This window comes from Xyrauchen texanus, chromosome 43, assembly GCF_025860055.1.
Source record: "Xyrauchen texanus isolate HMW12.3.18 chromosome 43, RBS_HiC_50CHRs, whole genome shotgun sequence".
Taxonomy (NCBI): Eukaryota; Metazoa; Chordata; class Actinopteri; order Cypriniformes; family Catostomidae; genus Xyrauchen; species Xyrauchen texanus.
The window spans coordinates 10184955-10207710 of record NC_068318.1 but is presented as its reverse complement, the minus strand read 5'-3'; the positions used below and the strand labels follow the sequence as shown (position 1 = coordinate 10207710).

At 37.8% G+C, this 22756-nt stretch overlaps 1 protein-coding gene across 1 annotated transcript; it reads right to left on the bottom strand.

Annotated features, from left to right (window-relative positions):
- Window positions 1-551: 551 nt before the first annotated feature.
- Window positions 552-22751, bottom strand: LOC127635717 (ribosome-recycling factor, mitochondrial-like). Its single transcript, XM_052115946.1, has 7 exons — window positions 22618-22751; window positions 19278-19456; window positions 18800-18952; window positions 6901-7019; window positions 2979-3070; window positions 1674-1833; window positions 552-1204 (listed from the first exon to the last, which is right to left on the bottom strand). The coding sequence occupies exons 2-7, from the start codon at window positions 19444-19446 to the stop codon at window positions 1127-1129; spliced, it is 771 nt and encodes a 256-aa protein (XP_051971906.1). The 5' UTR covers window positions 19447-19456; window positions 22618-22751; the 3' UTR covers window positions 552-1126.
- Window positions 22752-22756: the final 5 nt, after the last annotated feature.

Genomic DNA, 22756 nt, shown 5'->3' with positions numbered 1-22756 from the left:
TGGAGCTTCAAAATTTTGGCACCCATTCACTTACATTGTATGGACCAAAAGAGCTAATATATTCTTCTAAAAACCTTAATTTGAGTACAGCAGAAGAGAGAAAGTCACACACATCTGAGATCGCATGAGGGTGAGTAAATGATGAGAGCACTTTCATGTTTGGGTGAACTATCCCTTTAAGTTTAATTGGGGGAAAAAAGGGGCCAAATCTTGCATTGGCATTAGCCACAATACGAAGAAACAGATGTATGTGTGCCTAAATAATATAGAGTTTGATTGGACGCACTGCCTTTGACGTCAACAACAAAAGATATGGGAAGTGTTTTTTGCCATTCTAACTATACACAAATACTATATATGGTTAGTTGAATCTTATTATTTGCCATGTATAGCATTGCTTTTTCTTATCAGAACAGACCCAACAGTTGAGAAACCCTGCGGTAAAACAATCATGAGCATAAAGTTCCAACATTAATAAACATAACGAGGCATGAGGAAATATGACTCAAACGATGAATAAAATAAGAAACACACAAACAACAGCATTGGCAACAGCACCAGAACAATAACTGATGCATTTTATTCAGTTTACACTGCTAGATGTGCTTAGTCCGATCATAAAAATGGGAAGGACAATTTTTAGCCTGGGGCTGCAACAGTGAATGCGAAACAAATGTTGGCAGCATGTTATGGTGTGCACTCGTTCCCCACCCTGTGCGACTTTCACCATCCTGTAAAGACCACAATTTACATTCAGTGCATTGCTTTTTATATAAACACCACGTTTGTGGCATTTCTTTGATTAGGAGGACTAGCCCAAATCACATTAAAAGTTCGTTTTCCTCCATTTGTTTGTTTGAAGATGTTAGAACAAAGAGCGCCACAAGCCACTGGCGTGCCACGGCAACATTTGTTTATGCATGAGAAAAACACAAAAACACCACCCAAAATGGCACCTTCGGCACTTGCGCTTCCATCAGCACCATCATTAAGTGTTTGTTTGTTTGGAGTTGAGAGATCAGGGGATTTTTGTGCCATTTGTTAGAAAAGCACACTGCCTTTGACCTGAGTAACACAAAAACTGAGAAACAAACAGGGTTGTAATGAGAGTTTGGAAGACTTGTTGTCAACCAAGTAACTCCTTGGTTTTAGTGACTAGTTGTTTGTCAACGTCTGCCGCAAAACTGTCTGCCATTTGTTGAACCTGGTGATGTTAGGAAAATAGACAAATCAGAACAAATGTCAACTGTTACTAATACATACTGGAATTGTACACTCAATATTCATGTACAACATACAAATATACATAAGTGTGTAATAATTAACTTAAAAAGCCCAATGAATTTCCATGACTAGTCTATGATTTTGATGACTTTTCCAATCGTTCATAATTTCTGAAAAAGGATTAAAAAAATGATCTTATACTAGAGATTACACTCAAAAGGAGCATTTTCTAGCCATCAAAATATTTTAGAGCCGAGCATAATTTAAAAAAATATATATTTACATATATAGACATTTCCATTGTATGACTTCATAATTATTACTTTTTATTTCAATGGCCTGGAATTGAAAATTAAAAAAGTCAATGATATTTCCATATTTACCATGAATGTGGCAACCCTGTCAAAGACAGTGATTCAGTTTCATTAGTTAATCCTCATTTATATCACCTGTTTTTCTATCAAGCGAATGGTGTCTTCGGAGACGCCCTCTTTGGACTTCTTCACTTGACTGACAGCGTTGGAGCGGACTCTCCTCAGCGAGTCCTTAGCCTTGTTACCGAACTGCTTAGCCAGTTTCACCAGATTCTCTCTGTGCTCTCGCGTTACCCTGGGAGTCAAATATACGGTTGAACAAGTTTATTACATTACTCATTTTAGATCATAATAATCACTGAAAAAGGATTCTATCAGATGTGCTGACTTCCTATTTATTTTCAGAGTACATGACATTTAAAGATATTTTTATAGATGCATTAAGAGTAAATTGTAGTCAGAAACCATGTTATTTACACTTTTATATTGCAATGCTGTCAGATAATCCGTTTATATGACAAAGTGCAATCCAAAAGCAGCTACAAGCTGAAAACTACAGGAAAAAAAAAAAAAGTTTGACAAATCAACAAACTGTTGTTCTCTCCCTGTTTCTGATAGGTGTAGAAGTTCCCCCATCTTATAATTGCCATTTTGCTGCGAGCCATTTGCAAACAGTCCAAGAGTAGTGTCTGTTTACGGCAAACAATGTTTATAATTACTGATTCCGAGCCAATCAAGCCTCCTGCTCTCTTTAGAGATGCAAATGTGAGCAAGGAGGCCGCGTTGATTATGGGTGAGACGTTCTGCCCCTACGTACGAGCTGCCAGACAAGCACCTGCTGATGTAGCTGTCGCACAGCCTCATAATAAAACAGGTTTGTGGTTTGTAGAATGAAGGCTGTGCAACGAGACTATTTGGCTTGGCAGGAGAGGAGAATGCGGTCAGGGATTGAAGACCACTGTGGAGTTTTCTTTTTTGTATAACATGGAGAGTGTATGGATTATAGAGACAGCATGTAATATTACAATAAAAAGATATGCTAACATGACTGAAATATTATTTGAATATATTTTAGATGTAAAACAACAGGATAAGATTAAGAAGAGATTAAAAGAAACACAATGGACTTCAAAAGGAATATCTCAAGAACAAAAAGAAACAAGATGATTACGTTTTCCATAAATGCAGTGCTTTTCATACAAAACCAGTCACCACGATGCAATGGTGTTGTCGGTGGTTGCCAAGGCATTGCTATGCAGTTGCTTTAGTAACCATCGCTTTAGTAACCATCACTTTAGTCACAAAATGTACATTAAAAATACATCACCATTGGCAGCCAGGCATAGTAGAGATAGAAAGACAGGAACAGGGGTGAAAATGATGTTAAAAGCAAAGGTGAGTGGTCATGAGGATTTAGGCCCTGGGTGGCAAAACACTCACTTGGGAATAGGCACCCTGATGATAGTGCCCTCCACCTCCGGGTTGAGTCCCATGCTACTGTCTTGCAAGGCACGGGTGACAGCTGCCATGGCCTGAGGACACATCACACACACATCAGGGCAAATGACACCCAGCTGGGTTTGTGGTACCTGTTGCAACCCTTAAAGTATCAGTTCACCTAGAAATTAAAATTCTATCATCATTTACTCACCCAACATAATGGTGAGTAAATTATGACAGAATTACATTTTTGGGTGAACTATCCCTTTAACATACACTTTGCATCTCTCCAAACCTCATTCCTCACTAGATCCCCACCCCCCAGATCAGTGAAGTACCCTGACCACCGGTCCTTTGATCCAGAAAGAGCTGGGCAGCATCTCCTCAAGATGGAGCTCTTGAGGAGAGAGAGGTGGAGGGTGTGGTGTAGGAAACGCTGCAGGGCATTGTCAGCACCAGATCCCTCGAAATGGAGCTGAGATGTAACAGTGCAGGGCAGTGACCCACCATGACCCAGTGTCGGGGGTTTCTGTCTGTTCACCTCATAACCCATTACTATTCCTGTGTCCAGATTAGCCTCAGACTACACTCTGAACTTGCCTGCAGGCAGCGTAGTAAGTATAAATCATACGGCTTTTGGATTCATAGATAAAGATTTAATTATGTTCAGAATGAAATAGTAGGGCACTGCTGAGTGCATACTGTATACAGCAAACAGTATTTTTTTTTGTTGGCAATGTTGTACACAATAACAAATTTATTTGAATATGTAATTGAGAGTCCATTTCTCATCTCAAAAATATCTTGCAATTTAAAAATAAAAAAAATGTAAATGGTAATACATTTTCAGTCTCGAGAATTTGTGTTAATGGACGGATTATTTTGAAGTATCTGATGCAAACAGATGAGACAAATTTCTATGTTTTAAATGGTTCATTAAAACATTTTCCCTCATAAATGCAAAAAATTAATATCAAATCCAAGGGGCAAATATTGCCCCTTACAGTAAAATGTATTTTCTTACACTGGTGGGCGGTATGATATTCCGAAAACAAAGCCTTATTTAAAAATAATAATAATATGCAGTATGCTACGATAAACACCATGTGTGCTCTGCTGCATATATTGGCAGTCATAGTCATCCAGGTAATTCTTGCTTATAAATAATGTGCATAATATGTACTGTATACACTGCATACAACAGAAATAGTAAGAGACGTATTGTGGTACAGTATGCCATTCTGGACTTCCCCTTAGATTAGTTTTAGACTGAGTTAGTGACATTAATTTGTGCAATCAGTAACACTTTAGCTTTGTATATGTTTGTTGGAGTCTGACTTTGGTAGAATCTGACAAATTCTGATGGAAAATGTTCATTATTGGTTCACATCTCTGTCAGACAAGTCCACTTTATTTATGTATGTGTATGTGCCCAAAGCTGTACACACATTCCCATAATCTTAAAGGGATAGTTCACCTAAACATTCTCTCATCATTTACTTACACTCATGCCATCCCAGATGTGTGACTTTCTTCTGCAGAACACAAATTATGATTTTTTTAGAAGAATATTTCAGCTGTAGGTCCATACAATGCAAGTGAATTGTTGCCAAAATGTTACCCTCCAAAAAGCAAAAAAAGGCAACATATGTTATCCATTTGACTGTGTTTTAATCCATAGCTTCAGAAATTATATAATAGGTGTGGGTGAAAAACAGATATTTATGTCCTTTTTTGTTATAAATTCTTCTCCCTGCCCAGTAGGTGGTGATATGCATGAAGAATGGGAATCACCAAAAACACAAGGAGAAGTATGTGAAAGCTAAAGTGGAGATTCACTGAGCAGGGAGGAGAATAGTAAAAAAGGACTTAAAATTTGATCTGTTTCTCACCTACACCTATCATATCGCTTCAGAAGACTTAAACCACTGGAGTTTTATGGATTACTTTTATGCTCAATTATATGATTTTTGGAGCTTCAAAATTTTGGTACCCATTCACTTGCATTGTATGGACTAAAACAGCTGAGAAATTCTTCTAAATACCTTCATTTGAGTTCAGCAGATGAAAGAAAGTCATACAAATCTGGGATGACATAAGGGTGAGTAAACGACTAGAGAATTGTCATTTTTGGGTTAACTATCCCTTCAAATGTCTGTGCTCTACACTTCTTTAAAATGCAGTCATTGTTTGCAGGCAAGTGTGATTCTCTTTTAACTTCATTTCATCATTCATTTCTAGAACGTATGACTTTTACGGTAAAACTTGCAATGTTCTGGTTAATGTGTTTAAAAAAAAGCGGTAAGCCTCCGCACTTATGATTAAAAAGCAAGTGGAGTTCAAAGTTGGCCCGAAGAAACAGTGAGTTAAAACTCCTTTCTTAATGATTCTGGATACCACGCAGGCATACGGAGAAAGAAAGCTTATGACGGCTGTCAGCACCACAACACACAACAGCCACTGGGGTTTTTCAACAAGACTGGACCTATTCTAGCCCTTTAATGAATGACTGAAAAACAATGTCCACGTCTCCAGAAGTGTGTAATGGATTAGAATAATCATGAAGCTGTTTACTTTTGGTCTGGGCCAGTCACCTCTGTGTTGTTTTATGCAGGCCTGTTAGGTAATGGCCAGTTTTTATTGACACCCTAAATAGCCACATCTGGCATTATGGTCAAACGCACATGAAAACTGACCCTTTAATATTGTGCAGGTTAGTTAATATAGATGTGATGAATAGAAAGCCAAATTCATTTGTAAGTGGTAAATTGTTATATCAATAACATTATACATGTCACCGCAGCCGCTATTACAGTAAGGAAATTTAAACTTGGTGATATATCTGGATATACATTAGAGTATTAGTATACTGCATCCTATTAACTATGTTTTATAGTTGAGAGACGATATTTCAAAGTATTACAATATTTCATCTCGCAAAACTATATTAATATTCTAACTGTATTCAAAATTCTTTTTAGTTATATATTTCAAATTCATATTTTGGGAAAAAAGAGATTATGAACCACTTAAATGTGTGAGAAGATGAAAGGTATTGCACATTAGGTCAAGGAACACTCAATTATTTCTATTTGTCTTTACATCTCGCATGCAGTTGGGGGTTCTAGCCTTTCAAAGTATACTCTTTTGACCGCAAGACTGTACAGAACTTTTGACACATACGTACTAGTACAGTAAATTCAAAGGACATGCATATGGCACAGAGTAAAAGATTGCAATCTATCACAATTCTGAATCGCAATACACCAAACATATTGAATCAAATATTATAATATTTTGACCCAGGTACCAGTATAACTTCGTATTGCCAGGTTCCTACAGATTCCCACCCCTAATATGTGCAAGGGCTTGTAGTCTTGAAGGATGGATGAAGAAACGGATTGTTGGGTTTTAGGCCCACAACGAAACCAGAGAATTTGGTATTGAGTGGACATAGTCCAAGAGGAGAGAACATTCATCTCATTAGGTTTATCTGAGCATCAGGCAGTAAGACAGATATATCAGTAGAGAGTTTGGTGATGGAAGAAGGGGAGGAAAAAACAGAAAGACAGGGTCTCATAATGTATGGAGAGGCAGCAAGACACAAGGAAAGAGGGAGAGATATCACACATTAACTCAGGTCTAAGTTCCAGAGGGCATTTTGTGGTCATTTCCTGTCCTCTGACAGCTAACCACAGACTCTTGGCCTACGTATCAATCGTTCTCCAAGAACAAAGGGCTTCCTCCTACAATCAATCAATTTCTCTGAAAATCTCAGGCTGGAAAGAGTCCATCACACTCAGGTTTCAGCAAGCGAAAGAGTGTCTTTGGTGTGTGTGCTTGACTATACATGCCAATGTATGAATGGAGAGGGTCTGGTATGAGGATCTGCTAGGAAACCATCCATGTTTTGGTGCCATACCTCTGGGAAGCTAGTCATATTGACCACAAGAAGCTGTGGAGGCTTCATGGATATCTGGCCCAGCTGGTTGAGGGGAAACTTGCCATCCTTTGTGGTGACTGTAATGTGGTCCAGTGCCCCTGAAAACATAGAAACACAACCCACTGAAGTTAATACCATAGAGTTTCTAAAACTTAAAATTGAAAAAAAGTAAAAACAAAACAAACGCTTACACATAAAAAAAACAGCCCTTACTAGGCACGTCACAAGTTTGAATTATCAAGTAATTTTCCTGTACTTGATGAAAGCAAAATGTGTGAAACAACAAAATCAAGGCCAGTCAGAACATATTAGATGTTTAAATTTACTGTTATTTAGAGCAGGTTCAATGAGTTTGGACCAATGAGATTTTACTGTGGGCAGAACTACCCAGTGAGACACGATGAAAATTGTGGAACTACCCAGTGAGATGCATCGAGAGCTGTGGAACTACCCTGAGAGTTGCAACGAAAACTGTAGAACTACCCAGTGAGTCACAACAAAACCAGCACAACTTCTGAGTAAGATTAACGAAAAACAGCAGATCTATCCGGTGAGATGCAATGAAAGCCATGGAACTACCCAGTGAGATGGAAGTGAAAACCGTAGAACTACACTGTGAGATGCAGCAAAATGCGCAGTACTAGTACCCAGTGTCATGCAACAAAAACTGAGGAACTACCCAGTGAGCCACAACGAAAAGCATGGAACTACACAGTGAGATACAACAAAAACTGTGAAATGCAACGACAACCACAGAAGAACAAAGTGAGATGCGCAGTACTAGTACCCAGTGTCATGCAACAAAAACTGAGGAACAACCTAGTAAAACACAACCAAAATCACAGAACAACCCAGTGAGATGCATTAAAACCATCAAAATGTTTTGTTGCGCAATACTGTTCACAATCAAGGCGAGTTGACATGCTGATAACAGTCATGGTTGTCAAAAAAAAAGAAGAAAAAAATAAAGAAATGTGATTTATTGCTTTAGGTTACCAACACATGTTCACACCATCAAAGAGTGTGGTAAATCCACTGATTTCAATAGGGATAATGCATTGCAAGGACGAAGAGGAAAAACTCAACAGGTTCGCAAAAATAATACTTTGTCATGCAACCAAAAGATGAGAAACATTTTCCTGCAACACATAGGCAATCTGATGTAGGCATCCTTTGATTGATGAGAATTTCAGACAGGCAGGTCCCATCTAGCTTTTGGAAACCCAATTTGTGGATTTAAAAAACATCAGGCCCTTATGCAAATGTTTGGTCAGAGCTTTCTCTACCAGTAGGGTCCTGGGACTTTATCGCAGCACGCCATAGCTGCAATATCAGCATTAGAATGAGTACTAAAATATAATTCAACATTTTATTAGCATCAACATGCACATGCTGTAATACAGGGGTGCCCACACTTTTTTGTGTGATGATCTACTTTTAAATGACCAACTCAATAAGATCTACCAACTAAAAAAAACACAGTTTCATTTAAAATAAGAAAATGCTTGTTGGGACTACTGCATGTATCCCTACATGGAATTCATCTTCTAATTAATAAAAAAATATATAATAAAGTTCAATGTTGATATCATTCAGTTTTAAATCTAAACCCAAAACACCTACAGCACAATATAAACAATAGCCAGGGCATTTACCTTATTCTGATGACGAGTAAATATTGACCAGGCGAGGTTTTCTTTATTCAGTTGCCATGACGACTAGGTTTGCGCATGACAGTTTTGCCTAATACGCGCAGTAGCATCGCAATTTCGCGCTAGTGCAATTTCGCGCTATTCTCAGAAGTCCTTGGAAGCCTGAACCTAGTTGTCATGGCAACTGAATAAACAAAACCTCGCCTGGTCAATATTTACTCGTCAAGTGCAATTCAGACAGAAACTAAAAGAAGGAAAGACATTATATTTATTTTATTAAAATTTAACCAAAGTACATTTACATTTTGTGCGATCTACCAGCATTACCTTTGTGATCGACTGGTAGATCGCGATCGACGTATTGGGCACCCCTGCTGTAATGATATAAACTACAATACATTCATTTTCTTCAATTCAGTTTAGTTTGACAGCATCTAGCCAACAAAATTATATTTAAAGTTGGAAATCGAGGAGGTTGGGGGCACTTCATTTAGGGAAAAAAAAAAGAATGGAATGATGTCACTTACTCATGATTAGACACTTGTTTGTATTCTGTATCCATTCCCAAACTACCTCTAAGAATCAAACAATGAAGAGGCTGCTGTCTATGACTGTTGTGATGACACATCTCACTCCCCTCAAGGGATGAAATCAGTTAACCTCTTCCATTCTCTCCAGACATGAGAGCCAGAACGTTTCGCCAGCATGTCTCCTTCCCAATCTGCCTTACCTCACACAACAATATTTCTCTCTCTCCTTGTCCTACCTTACTTTATCCCACACTCATGAAAGGGTGGAGGGCAGCTGAGATGCATCATTTGATCTTTTCAAGAACTAAGAGAACCTGCATGTGCCTTTTTGCTCTGAGAAAACACTCAAGAGCTTGAAATTCTCCATATATGTACAATTTTGCTAGTCCACTTGTTGAACGACAACATCTAAGAAGGTAATTTTGCTGCTCAGTGAGCTTTGAAAATCAGCATCTGTCCAATCTTTGAACGGGCTTAGCAGTACAGATAGGATTTCGACCAAACCTCCATCTTGTCAAGTGGTGAGCAAAGATTTGGCTGCATGCATTTGGCCTGGAGTATGGACTTGCGGTAGACAGCTTTGAGATCCCCTTTGGCACTGGAACCCATCTCAGCTTGTGCGTTCTGTGTACGCTACCTGGAAGCATTCACATCTGCTAACGCTTGCATAGAACACATTGCTGTTTCCTCCGCTAAAAAACTTTGAGGATCAACAGGGAAGCTATTAGCCAAATGGGCTCTTCCTGGTCATGGAATCACCTGTTGCCCTCTCCATTTCAAGTACCTAAAGGTTACTCAATATTCAGAAGCTATATTTGCCTGATGCTAGAATTGTTTTCAGGAAACAATTTTGAGCCCTCTGTTGGAAACACGTTAGATGGATTATCGTAAGGAAGCCGAGCCCTCGTTCTTGAGATGAGGTGTTTGGAAAAATACAAACGGGCCTGTGAAGCGATGTCCTCTGATGGCAGATTTATGCGGAACAGGAGAAGGTATGTTTGCGGAGATCCAAGCGCAAACAGTTGATCCTATTGCTGAAAGACAGACAGGCCGTAATCCCTGTGCAGTGTGCCTAGACACCAGGTCACCACATTAATACCCTTCTCTGAAACCTCTCTCCCTGGCCAAGGTGATTCTCCTGTCCTTCTCGTCCTTCATAGTAAATGCATCATTTAATGAAAGCCAGATGATTTGCTTGAAAAAAAAAAGACGTCAATAATTCTGCCTTCTCACTGGCCCAAGTCATTCCATGAATTTAGCCATGTTCAAGTCCAAGATGGCCCAAACAGCAAGGATGGGGGAGGGAAGATTTGAGAAAGGTCATGATGTGAAATTGAAGAACATGGTCTCTGAAGAGAGGCTACACCCTCTAGACCTAAATGTCTTAAAATGTCTCTCAAAATTGGGCTGCAGTGAACAGGGCTGACCTGGATGTACTTCAGGAAGCAGAATCACACACAAGGTAAATGACCCCATCTTGTGGAACAATAGTAATGGCCAGAATATCTGCAAAGGTGGATCTCTGTTCATTAATCCTCATCTGAGAATGAGGTAACAAAATGCTCGTCTAGTCTTGTGTAACCTCAGTGACCTCAACAATACAGATCCCCTTAAATGACAGATACAGATTCTCACTCAGGCCAGCCTTAATTGGAGTGGTGTAACATAGGTCACAAACACACTAAGTTTCGGGTGTGACAACCACATTTAAATGCAGGAGTGAATTCCAAAAATTTTCATTTCATGCATGTACGGACTACAGAACTAACTGCCGCAATTGCTAAGGTTGACAAGTAATAACCATAGCAACGCTACAGCATCTCGCACCTGAGAACAAGAAACATGAATGCCACCCCTTAACCAATTTTATACTGCCACGGTCCAGCCAGGTAGAACCTCAACCCGTCAAGGTGACTGGGCAGTGACATCAAGATAAAGGAGATGATAGTGGATTGCAGTGAGACACAGAAAAGTGAACATGTTGTCCACCTGGATGGAAAGAGTTTAAAGCTACAAGTTCCTTCCTCACCACATCTTTGAATATCTTACAGCATATTTTGTTATTCATTACACAGGCATCTACTTCAATGCTCCTGATTCATTAATGCTCTTTGCTTACATATACTGTAGAAGATTTGTATACACTACCAATACAAAGTTGGGACACACTTGACTGAATTATGTTTGTCATGATCTTAAAAACACGTTGATCCAAAAACTTGTAAATGCTTGAAATTTGCTTTTAAAAAACTAAGATTGTAATTCATTTATTTTTGGTTTAATGGATTGGCCAGGATTGTGAAGGAAAAGCAGAAAACAAGTGTCCAGAATACATGGGAACTCCTTCAATACCATTTAAAAAGCATATCGGATGGACCTCATGAAGTTGCTGGAGAGAATGCTCAAAGCTGTAATCTTGACAAAGGGTGACTACTTTGCAGAAGCTAAAACATACACATTTTGATTGGTTAAACATTCTTTGGTCACTACATACTGTTATTACCATACTTAGATTTTTGTTATTTCATAGTTTTTATGACTTCACTATTATTGTAAAATGTGGAAAATATTAATAATAAAGAATGGGTCCACACTTTGACAGGTAGAATACCTTATGTAATTTTGTGATAATAAACAATGTCTGTTTGCTGTATTGTGTTTCTGTGTCTATATTGTTCTGCGACTTGAACTGTGTATTAAGTGTAATGTACTGCCAAGATATGTCAAACAAAATTGAAGAACGAAGGGGTGTGACATCGTTACAAACAAAATCTGGCCAAAATGAAGGTGTTTTCTAGACTGTTGTGGTGGTTCGTAACAGCTTGCAAGCGCAAACATTCATAAGAACTATGTAACGGCTGTTCAACATCTTCTCACTACCATTGCTCAACATTATCAGTGGGTGTGACCCAGTGCTCCACCTTCAGTTAATTTCCTCACTCAGGCAAGATCAGTAAACATTATATATAAATATTACTTTAAATCATCATTGATTGGTTAAAACAGCTTCTTTTGTTTTAACTGATCTCATGAGGATTTTATCGTAGAATTAGTCATGTAGCAAATGGTAACACATTTAAATGCTCCTCTAAATGCCTCCCCCTGCAGCATGGTCGGTGTACAAATATTGCAAAACCAGTATACCATAAACTCGGGAGCAAAAGAAAATGAAACACAGTGAGTGTATCGGAGCCCTAGGGTGCTTTAGATAAAAGTGACAAAGTGACATTTGGGCAAGTCAAGTCATTTTTATTTGTATAGCACTTTTCACAACACACATTGTTTCAAAGCAGCTTTAGAGGAAATCATTCATTAACCCAAAAAAAAAGAAACCGTAACATCTACTTTATAATGCCTTACAGTGATTACTCTGTAGTTTGATTAAATATGATTGCAAAATGGGTATAGAAATTAACTAATTAAATAATAGTTGTATTTAGAACCACTGTGAGCTAGCTGAAAGCGACTGTGGCAAGGAACACAAAACTCCATAAGATGTTAATTAATGGAGAAAAATAACCTTGGGAGAAACCAGACTCACTGTGGCTCATCTTGAATCTAATGCCAATATTAGTTATTTATGTGCAGTGCAAGTCATGGTTTCAAATGTATAAAATGTTAAGGTCCAGAGTTTTAAAAATAAAAGTTTTTCTTTTTTTTATGAACTTTAAGATTTGTTAGTGGGCTGATGAATGCTTTTGTTGGCAATTAAATTATAGTCTATGTATTTCATTTCAAGTGTGTAGTTCACCAATAGGCAAAGGTGATGCAGACAGAGATAAATTATGAGGTGCATCGCAGTTCAATCTGCAGGTCATTTCGTTGAGAGTCGGTGGGGTCAATCCTTTGTCCAATGTTAAGGCCATGGCACATGAAGTATTTGATGTCTTAAAGTTGAAGTTGGCATCAGTTCATCTTCTGAAGTCAAAAACTGAAAGTGATGTCTGGCTGTAGTTTGTCACCAAGCAGGAACAGAGCTGGATCTGGCAGGCTCTGGTAACCTTGGGATATGAATATTAAATAAAATAATATTAGCGTAGATGCCATTCAATTTTATGCTGAGTTATAGATCATGATGGATGTTTCTGGTTCTGGCAGACCTAACTAAAGCAGCCTAATTGTGAGTTGAAGGATAAATTAGGTGTATGCCTGGCAAAATAGATGAGTCTTTAGTCTAGACTTAAACTGATTGAGTGTGTCTGCATCTCAAACAGTGTTAGGGAGACTATTCCATAGTTTATGAGCCTAGTATTAAAAGGATCTACAACCTTTTATGGATTTTGATATTTTGGAATTATTAACAAGCTAGAATTTAGTGATCATAATGAACGTAACGGAATATGGCTTGGTAGAAGGTCACTTAAGTACTGCGGAGCTAGACCATTCAAAGCTCTGTATGTAGTTAACAGAATTTAAAAATTAATATTAAATTTAACATGTAGTCAATGTAACAAATATAACTATATAACAAATATAATTGTGCTAATATGATCATATTTCTTAGTCAGCACTCTGGCATCTGCATTTTGAACCAATTGAAGTTTATTTATTGAACTTGCTGGACATCCTCCCAGTAATGCATTACAATAACAGTGAGCATGTGTCATAATTTTGCAATATTTCTCAGGTGGAAGAATGCTGTTCTACAAACATTGGATATTTGATTTTCAAAGTATTGGGCTAAGTTCTTTGCCGAAGAAGATGACATAACGGTACATTCATCGAGAGACAAATTATATTTTAGCAGCATATTTTTAGAGGTTTTTTGTCCAATCATTTTTACATCTGTTTTGTCGGAATTGAGTAGAAGGAAATTTCTGGCCATCCAATCTTTGATTTTATTGATACACTGTGCTAATTTGAAGACTTGTGAATTTTCGTTGGGTTTAGAAGAAATATAAAGTTGGGTATTGTCGGCATAAGAGTGGAAACTTATTCCATGATTCCTGATAATATCTCCCAGGGGAAGCATGTATAAGGAGAAAAGCAGAGGTCCTAAAACTGCCTTGTTTACACATACAAAGTGGTAGTGGTCTGATAAATAGGACCTAAACCATGCTAATGCAAGTCCACTAATACAACATAATTCTACAGCCTATTCAATGAATGTCGTGATCTATCGTGTCGAAGGCAGCACTAAGATCTAAAAGCACTAGTAGAGAAATGCAGCCCCAATCAGATGATAAGACCAAGTCATTTGTAACTCTGATAAGCGCAGTCTCTGTACTGTGATTGTTCATATATTCCACTTCTCTGTAGAAATTAATATAGTTGGGAGAACACTACTTTTTCTAGAATTTGACATAAATAGTAGATTTGAAATTAATCTGTAATTAGGCAATTCTCTAGGATGAAGCTGTGGCTTCTTAATAAGCGGTTTGATAACTGCCATTTTAAAGTCTCTTGGGACATGTCCTAAGGAGTTAGGAGTTAATAATATTAAGAGTTTCTGAGATTACTGGGAATACCTCTTTTAAGAGCTTTGTTGATATTGGATCTAACAAACATGTCGTGGCTTTTGGTGTTTCGGAAAGTTTCATTAGCTCTTCATGACCTATGACAGTGAAGGATTGAAGTTGCTCATGAACAAAATTCTGAGACATTGTTTTCTGAGGTGCTTTGACAGTTGATTGCATAGTTCCAATTTATTTCAGATTATTTATATTTTATCAGTAAAGAAATTCATGAAGTCATTTCATGAATTTATATTTATGAAATGTAATTAATTATTAATTTCTACATTAATATTGTGCTGCGATGGAGTATCTGGTTCAGTCGATGCTTTATTCCTTACCAATTTAGCCACAGTACTGAATAAATACCTAGGATAGTTGTGGTTATTTTTTATGAGTTTGCTCAAATATGGTGACCTGGCAGCTTTTAGTGCCTGTCTATAGCTACAGACACTATCCTTCCATGCACCACGAAATACCTCTAATTTTGTATTCTTCCACTTGCGCTGCATTTTCCGAGCTGCTCTCTTGAGAGCATGAGTGAATTGAGGGGGGGCGACACTTTCAAGTGTGCTAGAGATGACTGTATTTATATTTTCTGTTATTTCATTAAGTTATTCTAGGCTTTGGGGTTTACTGAGTGTATGAGGTAGAACTGGAAGGTTATTAGTGAAGCTATCTTTGCTGGTCGAAAGAATAGTTCTACCTGAACGATAGCATGGTGTAGATTGAGTGACATTAGCTGATCGCAACAAACAAGAGACGAGGTAATGATCTGAGATGTCATCGCTCTGCGGTAGAATTTCTATAGTATCAACATCAACTCCATACGACAGGATTAAATCTAGTGTATGATTACGGCGATGAGTTGGTCCTGTCACATTTTGTCTGACTCCAAGAGAGTTGAGAATATCAATAAATGTTAATCCCAATGTGTTACTTTCATTATCTATGTGAATGTTGAAGTCACCAACAATTAAATCTCTATCTACATTAACTACTAGATCAGAAAAATATTGCTAATTCACCAAGGAAACCAGAGTAAGGCCTGTGTGATCTATATAATGTAGCAATGGCAAAAGATGACAGAGATTTTTTATTGTCATATTAAGCATTATTAGTTCAAAAGACTTACATTTATATCCTCTCAGTAACACCAAAAACTGCATTATTTATTGAATTTGCTGGACATCCTCCCAGTAATGCATTACAATAATCTAGTCTTGAGGTCATGACTGGACTGTACTGTAAATTGTAGCAACACCTCCTCATCGACCCTTCAGATGGGGTTCATGTTTCTAACAATACTTTTACATTTATGCATTTGGCAGACACTTTTATCCAAAGTGACTTACAGTGCCTTTATTACAGGGATAATCCCCACGGACCAAGCCTTGCTCAAGGACAAAACGGTGGTGTTTGTGGGGATCGAACCGACAACCATCTGCTTTCCAGTTCAGTGCTTTATCCCACTACGCCACCACCACTCCCCAATAACCTGAAGGAGTAGGTTAATTAAACGAATATATTCATCCGGTTTAAGCCAGGTGTCAGTCAAACAGAGCACATCCAAACTATGATCTGTAATAATTTAATTTACAATTAGTGCTTTGGTAAAAAGAGATCTAATGTCTTATATGTTTACCTATATTTTAACTTTTTTTTTCCAAGTTTGACCATCACATTTTTTCTAAATGATTTAGTGAGAGTTTTGCTTTTGGTAGTTCGGGGAACAGACACAGTCTCTATATGATATCTAGATGATACAGTCTCTATGTGTTGTAGATTATGTGACATCTCAAGGCATCTAGCAGACGTTCGGTTTAACCAGATTGTCTGCTTCCTGACCTGGGCCACAGTTAGTCAAATACTATCATTATTAAGACTATGATCCAAATTACTAGAAGAGAGTGGCACCTTCCCTGGAGGGATGGAGTCCATCTCACTTTAGCAGATCAGGTCTACCCCAAAAACACTTCCAATTGTCAATAAATCCTATGCTATTCTCCAGACACCACTGAGACATCCAGCCTTTCAGTGACAATAATCTACTATAAACCTCGTCACCATGACGAGTAGGGAGGGGGCCCGAGCATATTACAGTGTCTGACATAGTTTTTGTTCACACACCTCTTTAACATTATCTCTAGTGATCTCTGACTGGCAAAGCCAGACATCAATAATGCCGACATGAATAACAATTTTAGAAAATCTACATTTAGCATTAGCCAGCACTTGTAAATTTGATCTGATGTCAGACACCCGAGCCCCTGAAATGCCTTTTAACAATAGTGGTTGGAGTCTCTATTTCCACGTTCCTTACAATAGAATCACCAATTATTAGGGCTCTTTCAACATGATTCTCAGTGGGTGCATCACTGAGTGGGGAGTAGGGCGGGGTATCGAGATCGATACATTTTAGGCACCGACCGAATTGCCTCTAAACTATAGAGTATTGAAAAATTTCTTGTCGTTCGGTACCAAATTTCGATACCTAAGGGGTTAATCTCGTCAACGTCAGTGATAAGCATGTAGCATGCTAGATGTGCCCATATCTAAAAGTGCCGGTGATTGGCTGTGTTTAGTCATGAAGGAAAAACACTAGTTTACGACGGTTACACCTAGAGACAAGGCTCACACATGAGGATGTAGTGTGTATGCATCTCAACCCCCATAGATGTAAAAGATGTGGAACATTTGTGGCAAGATAACTGCTGCCAAGACCGGCACCACAACAAATCTTAAACTTAATTTAAAGAGCAGAAAGTTGCTCTGTCTTCGACTTCAAGAAGACCGAGCTGGTGCAGTCATCCTCTCAACATCCTCCTGCCACAGAGCTTCCTTCAAAACTACTGATGAATGAAGCGGCGCTATGACTGGGACACCAACAGTTAAGGTTAACCTTTAGCAAACAAATCAACAAATAAAATCGGCTAACTTGTAGTGGTACATGCTTGTGTAAATGTTAAATTAACGTTTCTGTGCGCAGTGACATAGTCCTATAAACTGGGACCTACGTAACGCAAAATATTGTTTGGATGTATGGCTATAGATAGCCAACTAAATCGATGCTAAAAATGCTTTAAAGTTGACAGTAACTGATCAAGTTTAACGTACATTAAACTAGTTATCTTGTTAAACCGTACTTATCCATAGGGTTGGCTGATTTAAAAGTTTTGCTTTCTTGTTTGTTTGTTTGTTTTTCCAATTCGCATTAATGTTACGGCCTCTGCCGACCCTGGCATGAGGAGACCACAAGGCTCAGGTGATGAGTCTTTCAGTCTGTAAAAAAAAAGTCAACAAAATGTAAAATTAAAACCAAAGTTTTTTTGAGGTATTGTGTAATTTTTGTAATCTTGTTCAAACGGATTTCCTAAAATTGGTATTGAAAAAGTATCGTTTAGGAACCGGTATTGAAGTCAAGGTATCGATATCGACATTTTTTGAACGATACCCAGCCCTAGTGGGGAGAATCAATTGGAAACCCTAACAGGAACTGGAGAGTGGTGTCACTTTGCTGAGCGAGTATGCCGCTGAGATGCACCCAATCGCCCTGCTGCGGGGGCTCTAGAGCCGGAACCAAAGTGTGTGTGTTGCTTGCTGTTCTACTCGCATCCGAAACAGTATCTACCGGCTTCTCTTTCTCACTGACCTCCACTAGTGTTCGGATACGTGTCTCTCGCTCATTAACCTTCTCTGTCAGCCTGACTAATTCCTTACCTTTATCACATGTGAATCCCTCACTGCTGACGGAAGAAGCTATAGTAAACATGTGTCATGTAATGAAGGAAGAAATAACATGAGCTGATGCCATGTCTTACCGCAATTGTTTGTTGTTGTTATGGTTGTTCTTGAGTGGCGAGGGTTTGAGGTTGATGTGGTTCCTAATCAGCAGATGTTTGAGACTGATGCAATAATCAGTGTAAAACACAGTGGAGAAAACAAATGCATGCAGTCGAGACGCAAGATATAGACAAGCGGAAAAAATAAAAAACAATCAGAGAAATGGGTGCACACAGTATAATACACATAACAGAAAATAATAGAAAAGGGGAAAAACCCAAAGCATGCAGTAAAATGGCAAAGGATAAAACAATGAATGTATAAGAATAAGCAGTGCCAAGCAGGCTAGCAAGCTACAAACACTCGTGCAGCATGCCATCATCAACAGGAGCAGGAAGTGATGTCACTGGGTAACAGGTTTAATACAGGTTTGCATGTCTGTGAGTTTCTATTTCCTGACCTGGTGAGGTTCGGATGCTGAGGTTGCGGCTGAAATCGTCCTTCAGGATCGTCAGAACAGCCGCCATCTCTTCCTTCACCTCCTCAAGACTGATAATATCCTCCACCAATGCTGCATTGATGTTCACTTTGGCTGTCTGGCCTTTTGCCTTTGCTAACATCAAAAAAGTAACAAGAAGAAAGAAACATTAATGTATTCATCAATGATGGCTTTAAAAGGAGCAAGATGGCTATAGAAATGAAAGACTGTGACCAGCATGCAGGCTGATTGTCTTAGCTATTACAAATGAAAGCAGGACTTGGTGGTCAGATGGCAAAAAAGGGAATTTCTCCTCACTTCAGAAGGGCTCAAAGCACACTTGTGTGAACCTAAAAAAGCACTGCTATGGAAAACAAATACAGTATCCACTCCGACCCCTATGATATACGGTCTTTGTTGTGGTTCTGTGAGGGATAAGTAGCCATGGTGCTTCACTTGCCTTTACTCTTCTTTGTGGCATAATGACGGACATAATTCGGCAGAACCACGGGACAACTCGCTCTGGGTAAAGAAGGGACTCTTAAGGCAGCTTCCAACGGGATCCTTGTGACGGAAGGCAGAAATCTGCACAATACTGGCCGCAGCAGGCTAAGATGACTCAACACCATGTCTGCGTAGCTATTGAAAAAAGGAGAGCAAATAATTTAATGCAAAGATTACACAAAATTAAGCAATGTTGCCAAATAGATTAGGTTAACTCTTTTTGTTTTTTATATACATTGACTGTTAGGACTGAGTCAATGTTACCACCAGGAGGCGTCTTTCAAATTTAAAAAGCTTGTAGAAGAACAGAGAACCAGAGCACCACTTCAAAGTCAATATGAACTCAAAACCATAAGTATATTTTGAAATAGGTGAACCGGTAATTGTACTTTCAGATCAGACACCTCTAATCTGAGTTCTTTTAAATAAGATCATAATCTATCCAACAATTTTTATGAAGATGATCCATCTCAAAACATATTCTAAAGAAAATGGTTTCTTGCTTGCAAGTCATAAAAAATTGCAGAAACGGTTAACCCATACATAGATTGATTTCCCTGAAAAGTGTAACACTGTTTTGCAATTAAAAAATGTAGCCTTAGCAAGCACCACTAATAAATATAGATCACTGGTCCTTTATTTGCAACTGTTTAGCAGCATAAATCTTACAATCATGGCTGTTTATCAGGCTTGACTGTGACAAAAGTGGTGTCCCGCAGGTGCTTTGACAAAAGCTAGCTCACGGGCTGCTCGCGTCTCTGTCATTGCCTCTTTGTTATGTCTATGTTTGAAGTATCCCTCTAGTCAAAATATACCTTTGATTCTCGTTCCCCAAACAACAGCGAATGAAACAAGTTTTTTCAGATGCTGTACTCCACCGTGATAGAGATAACTCAATGGCACAGGTCTAATAGCAGCCACTACGGTTTCCCCCTAAACACACGAGCTGCGATTTTTATCAGGCCTCGATGATGTATGTAGCAGGTTCAATGCAAACCGCAGCTGTTATGGTAAGAGGCAGATAAAAAATGAGAAGCATGACTCTTCTTGTCATCCATGGGAGATGGGAGGTGTCTGGCAAGGGTGTTTTGATCTAAAGGGTGAGGATGGAGAGGAGGTGGTGGTGGTGGTTTTTGATGATAAGTCAAGCAGAAAAACTGTTGCACAGGTGGTCCATGGGTAACAGTACACTGCTATTTGATTTATACGGTTTGGAATGAGAGTGGTTGGTGAACCCTCATTGGATAAGCTCACCTCATGAAAGAAATGTTTAGTGTGAACTGCTAAAGTCCTTACTGGACAAACTGAGACAGCGTTGCTTGTCAGATTTGTTGTTGTACACAGTAGACCTCTGGTAGAATATCATGAAGTACAGTTGATCAATACATTACAACATGCGAGAGCACAGGAGTAAATGGCTCGCCAGTGATTTTTTCTACAGCTCTGCCTTACATAATGTCTTTTAAATTAAAGGAATATTCCCAGATCAATGCAAGTTAAGCTCAATCGACAGCATTTATGGCATTATGCTGGTTGCCACAAAAATGAATTGCGACTCCTTTTCTATAAAAAAAAAATCTGTGTTACAGTGAGGCACTTACAATGAAAGTAAATGGGGCCAATCCATATCAACATTAAAATACTAATTATTTCAAAAGTATAGCCACAAGAGGTAAACAAAATGCATGATAACATGATTTTAATACAATAAAATCACTTACTAAACTTTTCTGTGTAAAGTTCTATCTAATTTTACAACTTCGCTACCATGACGACATAATGTTACTGAAAAATAACTAAAAGTGAATCTGCCAAGAACAGTATTCCACTGCAATAACTAAGAATTTAACAATACATAAGTTTTAACAGAAGAATGAATATAGGTGCATTTATAAAATAGTAAGCTTCAAATATTGGCCCCATTCACTTCCATTGTTAGTGCCACACTGTATCACAGAAATTAGCATTTTTTTAAAGAAAAGGAGGGAGTCATCAAAATCATTTTTTGTGCTAATCAAAATTATGCCACAAATGCTGCTGATTGAGCGTAACACTGAAAATTCCTTTAATGTTTTTACTAATAGCCAATTTATTATCCTAACTTTAGTCTTGAATCTTTAATAACAGTTAGTTGTTTGTTTGCTTATTATTCTTTTAATGCCATGTCAGCATTAATGGCTATTTTCATGGCAAGATCAAGGTAAGTAAAACAAAAATAACAACAAAAACTATATAAGATCCTTCAATTTCACATTAGATTAAAACAAAATATTAATTCTGGTGAGGCATTTTGAAATAATTCCAACAAAGTAATTTAAATAGATATGTTGTGTAGTAGTGTTAAAAACAGGACAGTCCAGTAAAATATGCTTAATAGTCATTCTTACAGAAATCACATGCTGGTGGTTCTTCACCTTTCAATAAAAACATAAGTAAGTCCTGAATGACACCTTGTGTATACAGTATGATCATGTCTAGATTCAAAGGGGAAATAAAGTATCTTTCATTTATAACAGAGTTTTATTAATAGATATTAATACGATAGAATCAAGGCCAATAGATTGGTCGATATTTTAACTCACCCTTGTTCATTCAAAAATCTAAGGACATCCTTGTCAATTGATGATTTTTTTTTCTTTTGTTTTCAAAACTTTTTTGTACAAATTTTGTAAATATTGTGTAAAATAAGTGTTCATTTCAGCAATTTTATGTACGTCTCAGTTGCTATAAAATGTAATCATTAAAGTGAGCCATTGAAAAACCTATAACATCAACCACAATTATATATATATATATATGTATAGTGTTAATTCAAAATAATTTTTTTAAATGTAATTATTTAATTTATTGCTTTAGTATTTTATTCTAAAGGCTCAAGCAATCAGAGGTATGCTGTTATTAGAATGTGATCCATCATATAGGAAAGGACATTTTAGGCCTTGTTAATAAAAGTGGAATAATTCTTAAACTATCCTTCCTAAAACCAATGATATGTGAATATATACTTCAACTCAAGAAAAAATGCTTTGCTTTAAATATAATTTTTTACAGTATGCCATATTCTATTCATATGTTTATAAGGATTACCCATGAAGTAATTTATGAACAAAAGGATTATTTATAATATTTTTTTAGATAGAAAGTGTAGTTCATTGCATGCTGCTAGGCTACATAACTGAGCCTTGGAAAAAAATGTCCCCCATCGCTAACAAACACAAACTGACAAAACTGTGAGGACAAAGAAAGTCAGAACACATTCAAATGTAATAATACAAAATCAATATACACATACTTACTTTATTCATGTAGAAGAGTGTGCATTGACAAGCATGTCTTGCAGTGTATTCCTTTTTTGACAAATGGGCAGCCCAAGGACACACTTGTGGAGAAGTCATCGCATTTTGTTGTATTACATCATCAGAATAGGCTGTAAAC

Excerpts from the sequence above, each read along its gene's own strand:
- LOC127635717 (XM_052115946.1), bottom strand. The coding sequence starts at position 19,446 with ATGGTGTTGAGTCATCTTAGCCTGCTGCGGCCAGTATTGTGCAGATTT. Across the intron at positions 7,020-18,799 it reads CAGCATCCGAACCTCACCAG|GGGCACTGGACCACATTACA; the intron begins GTCAGGAAATAG and ends CTATGTTTTCAG. Across the intron at positions 1,205-1,673 it reads TTCGCTTGATAGAAAAACAG|GTTCAACAAATGGCAGACAG; the intron begins GTGATATAAATG and ends TAACATCACCAG.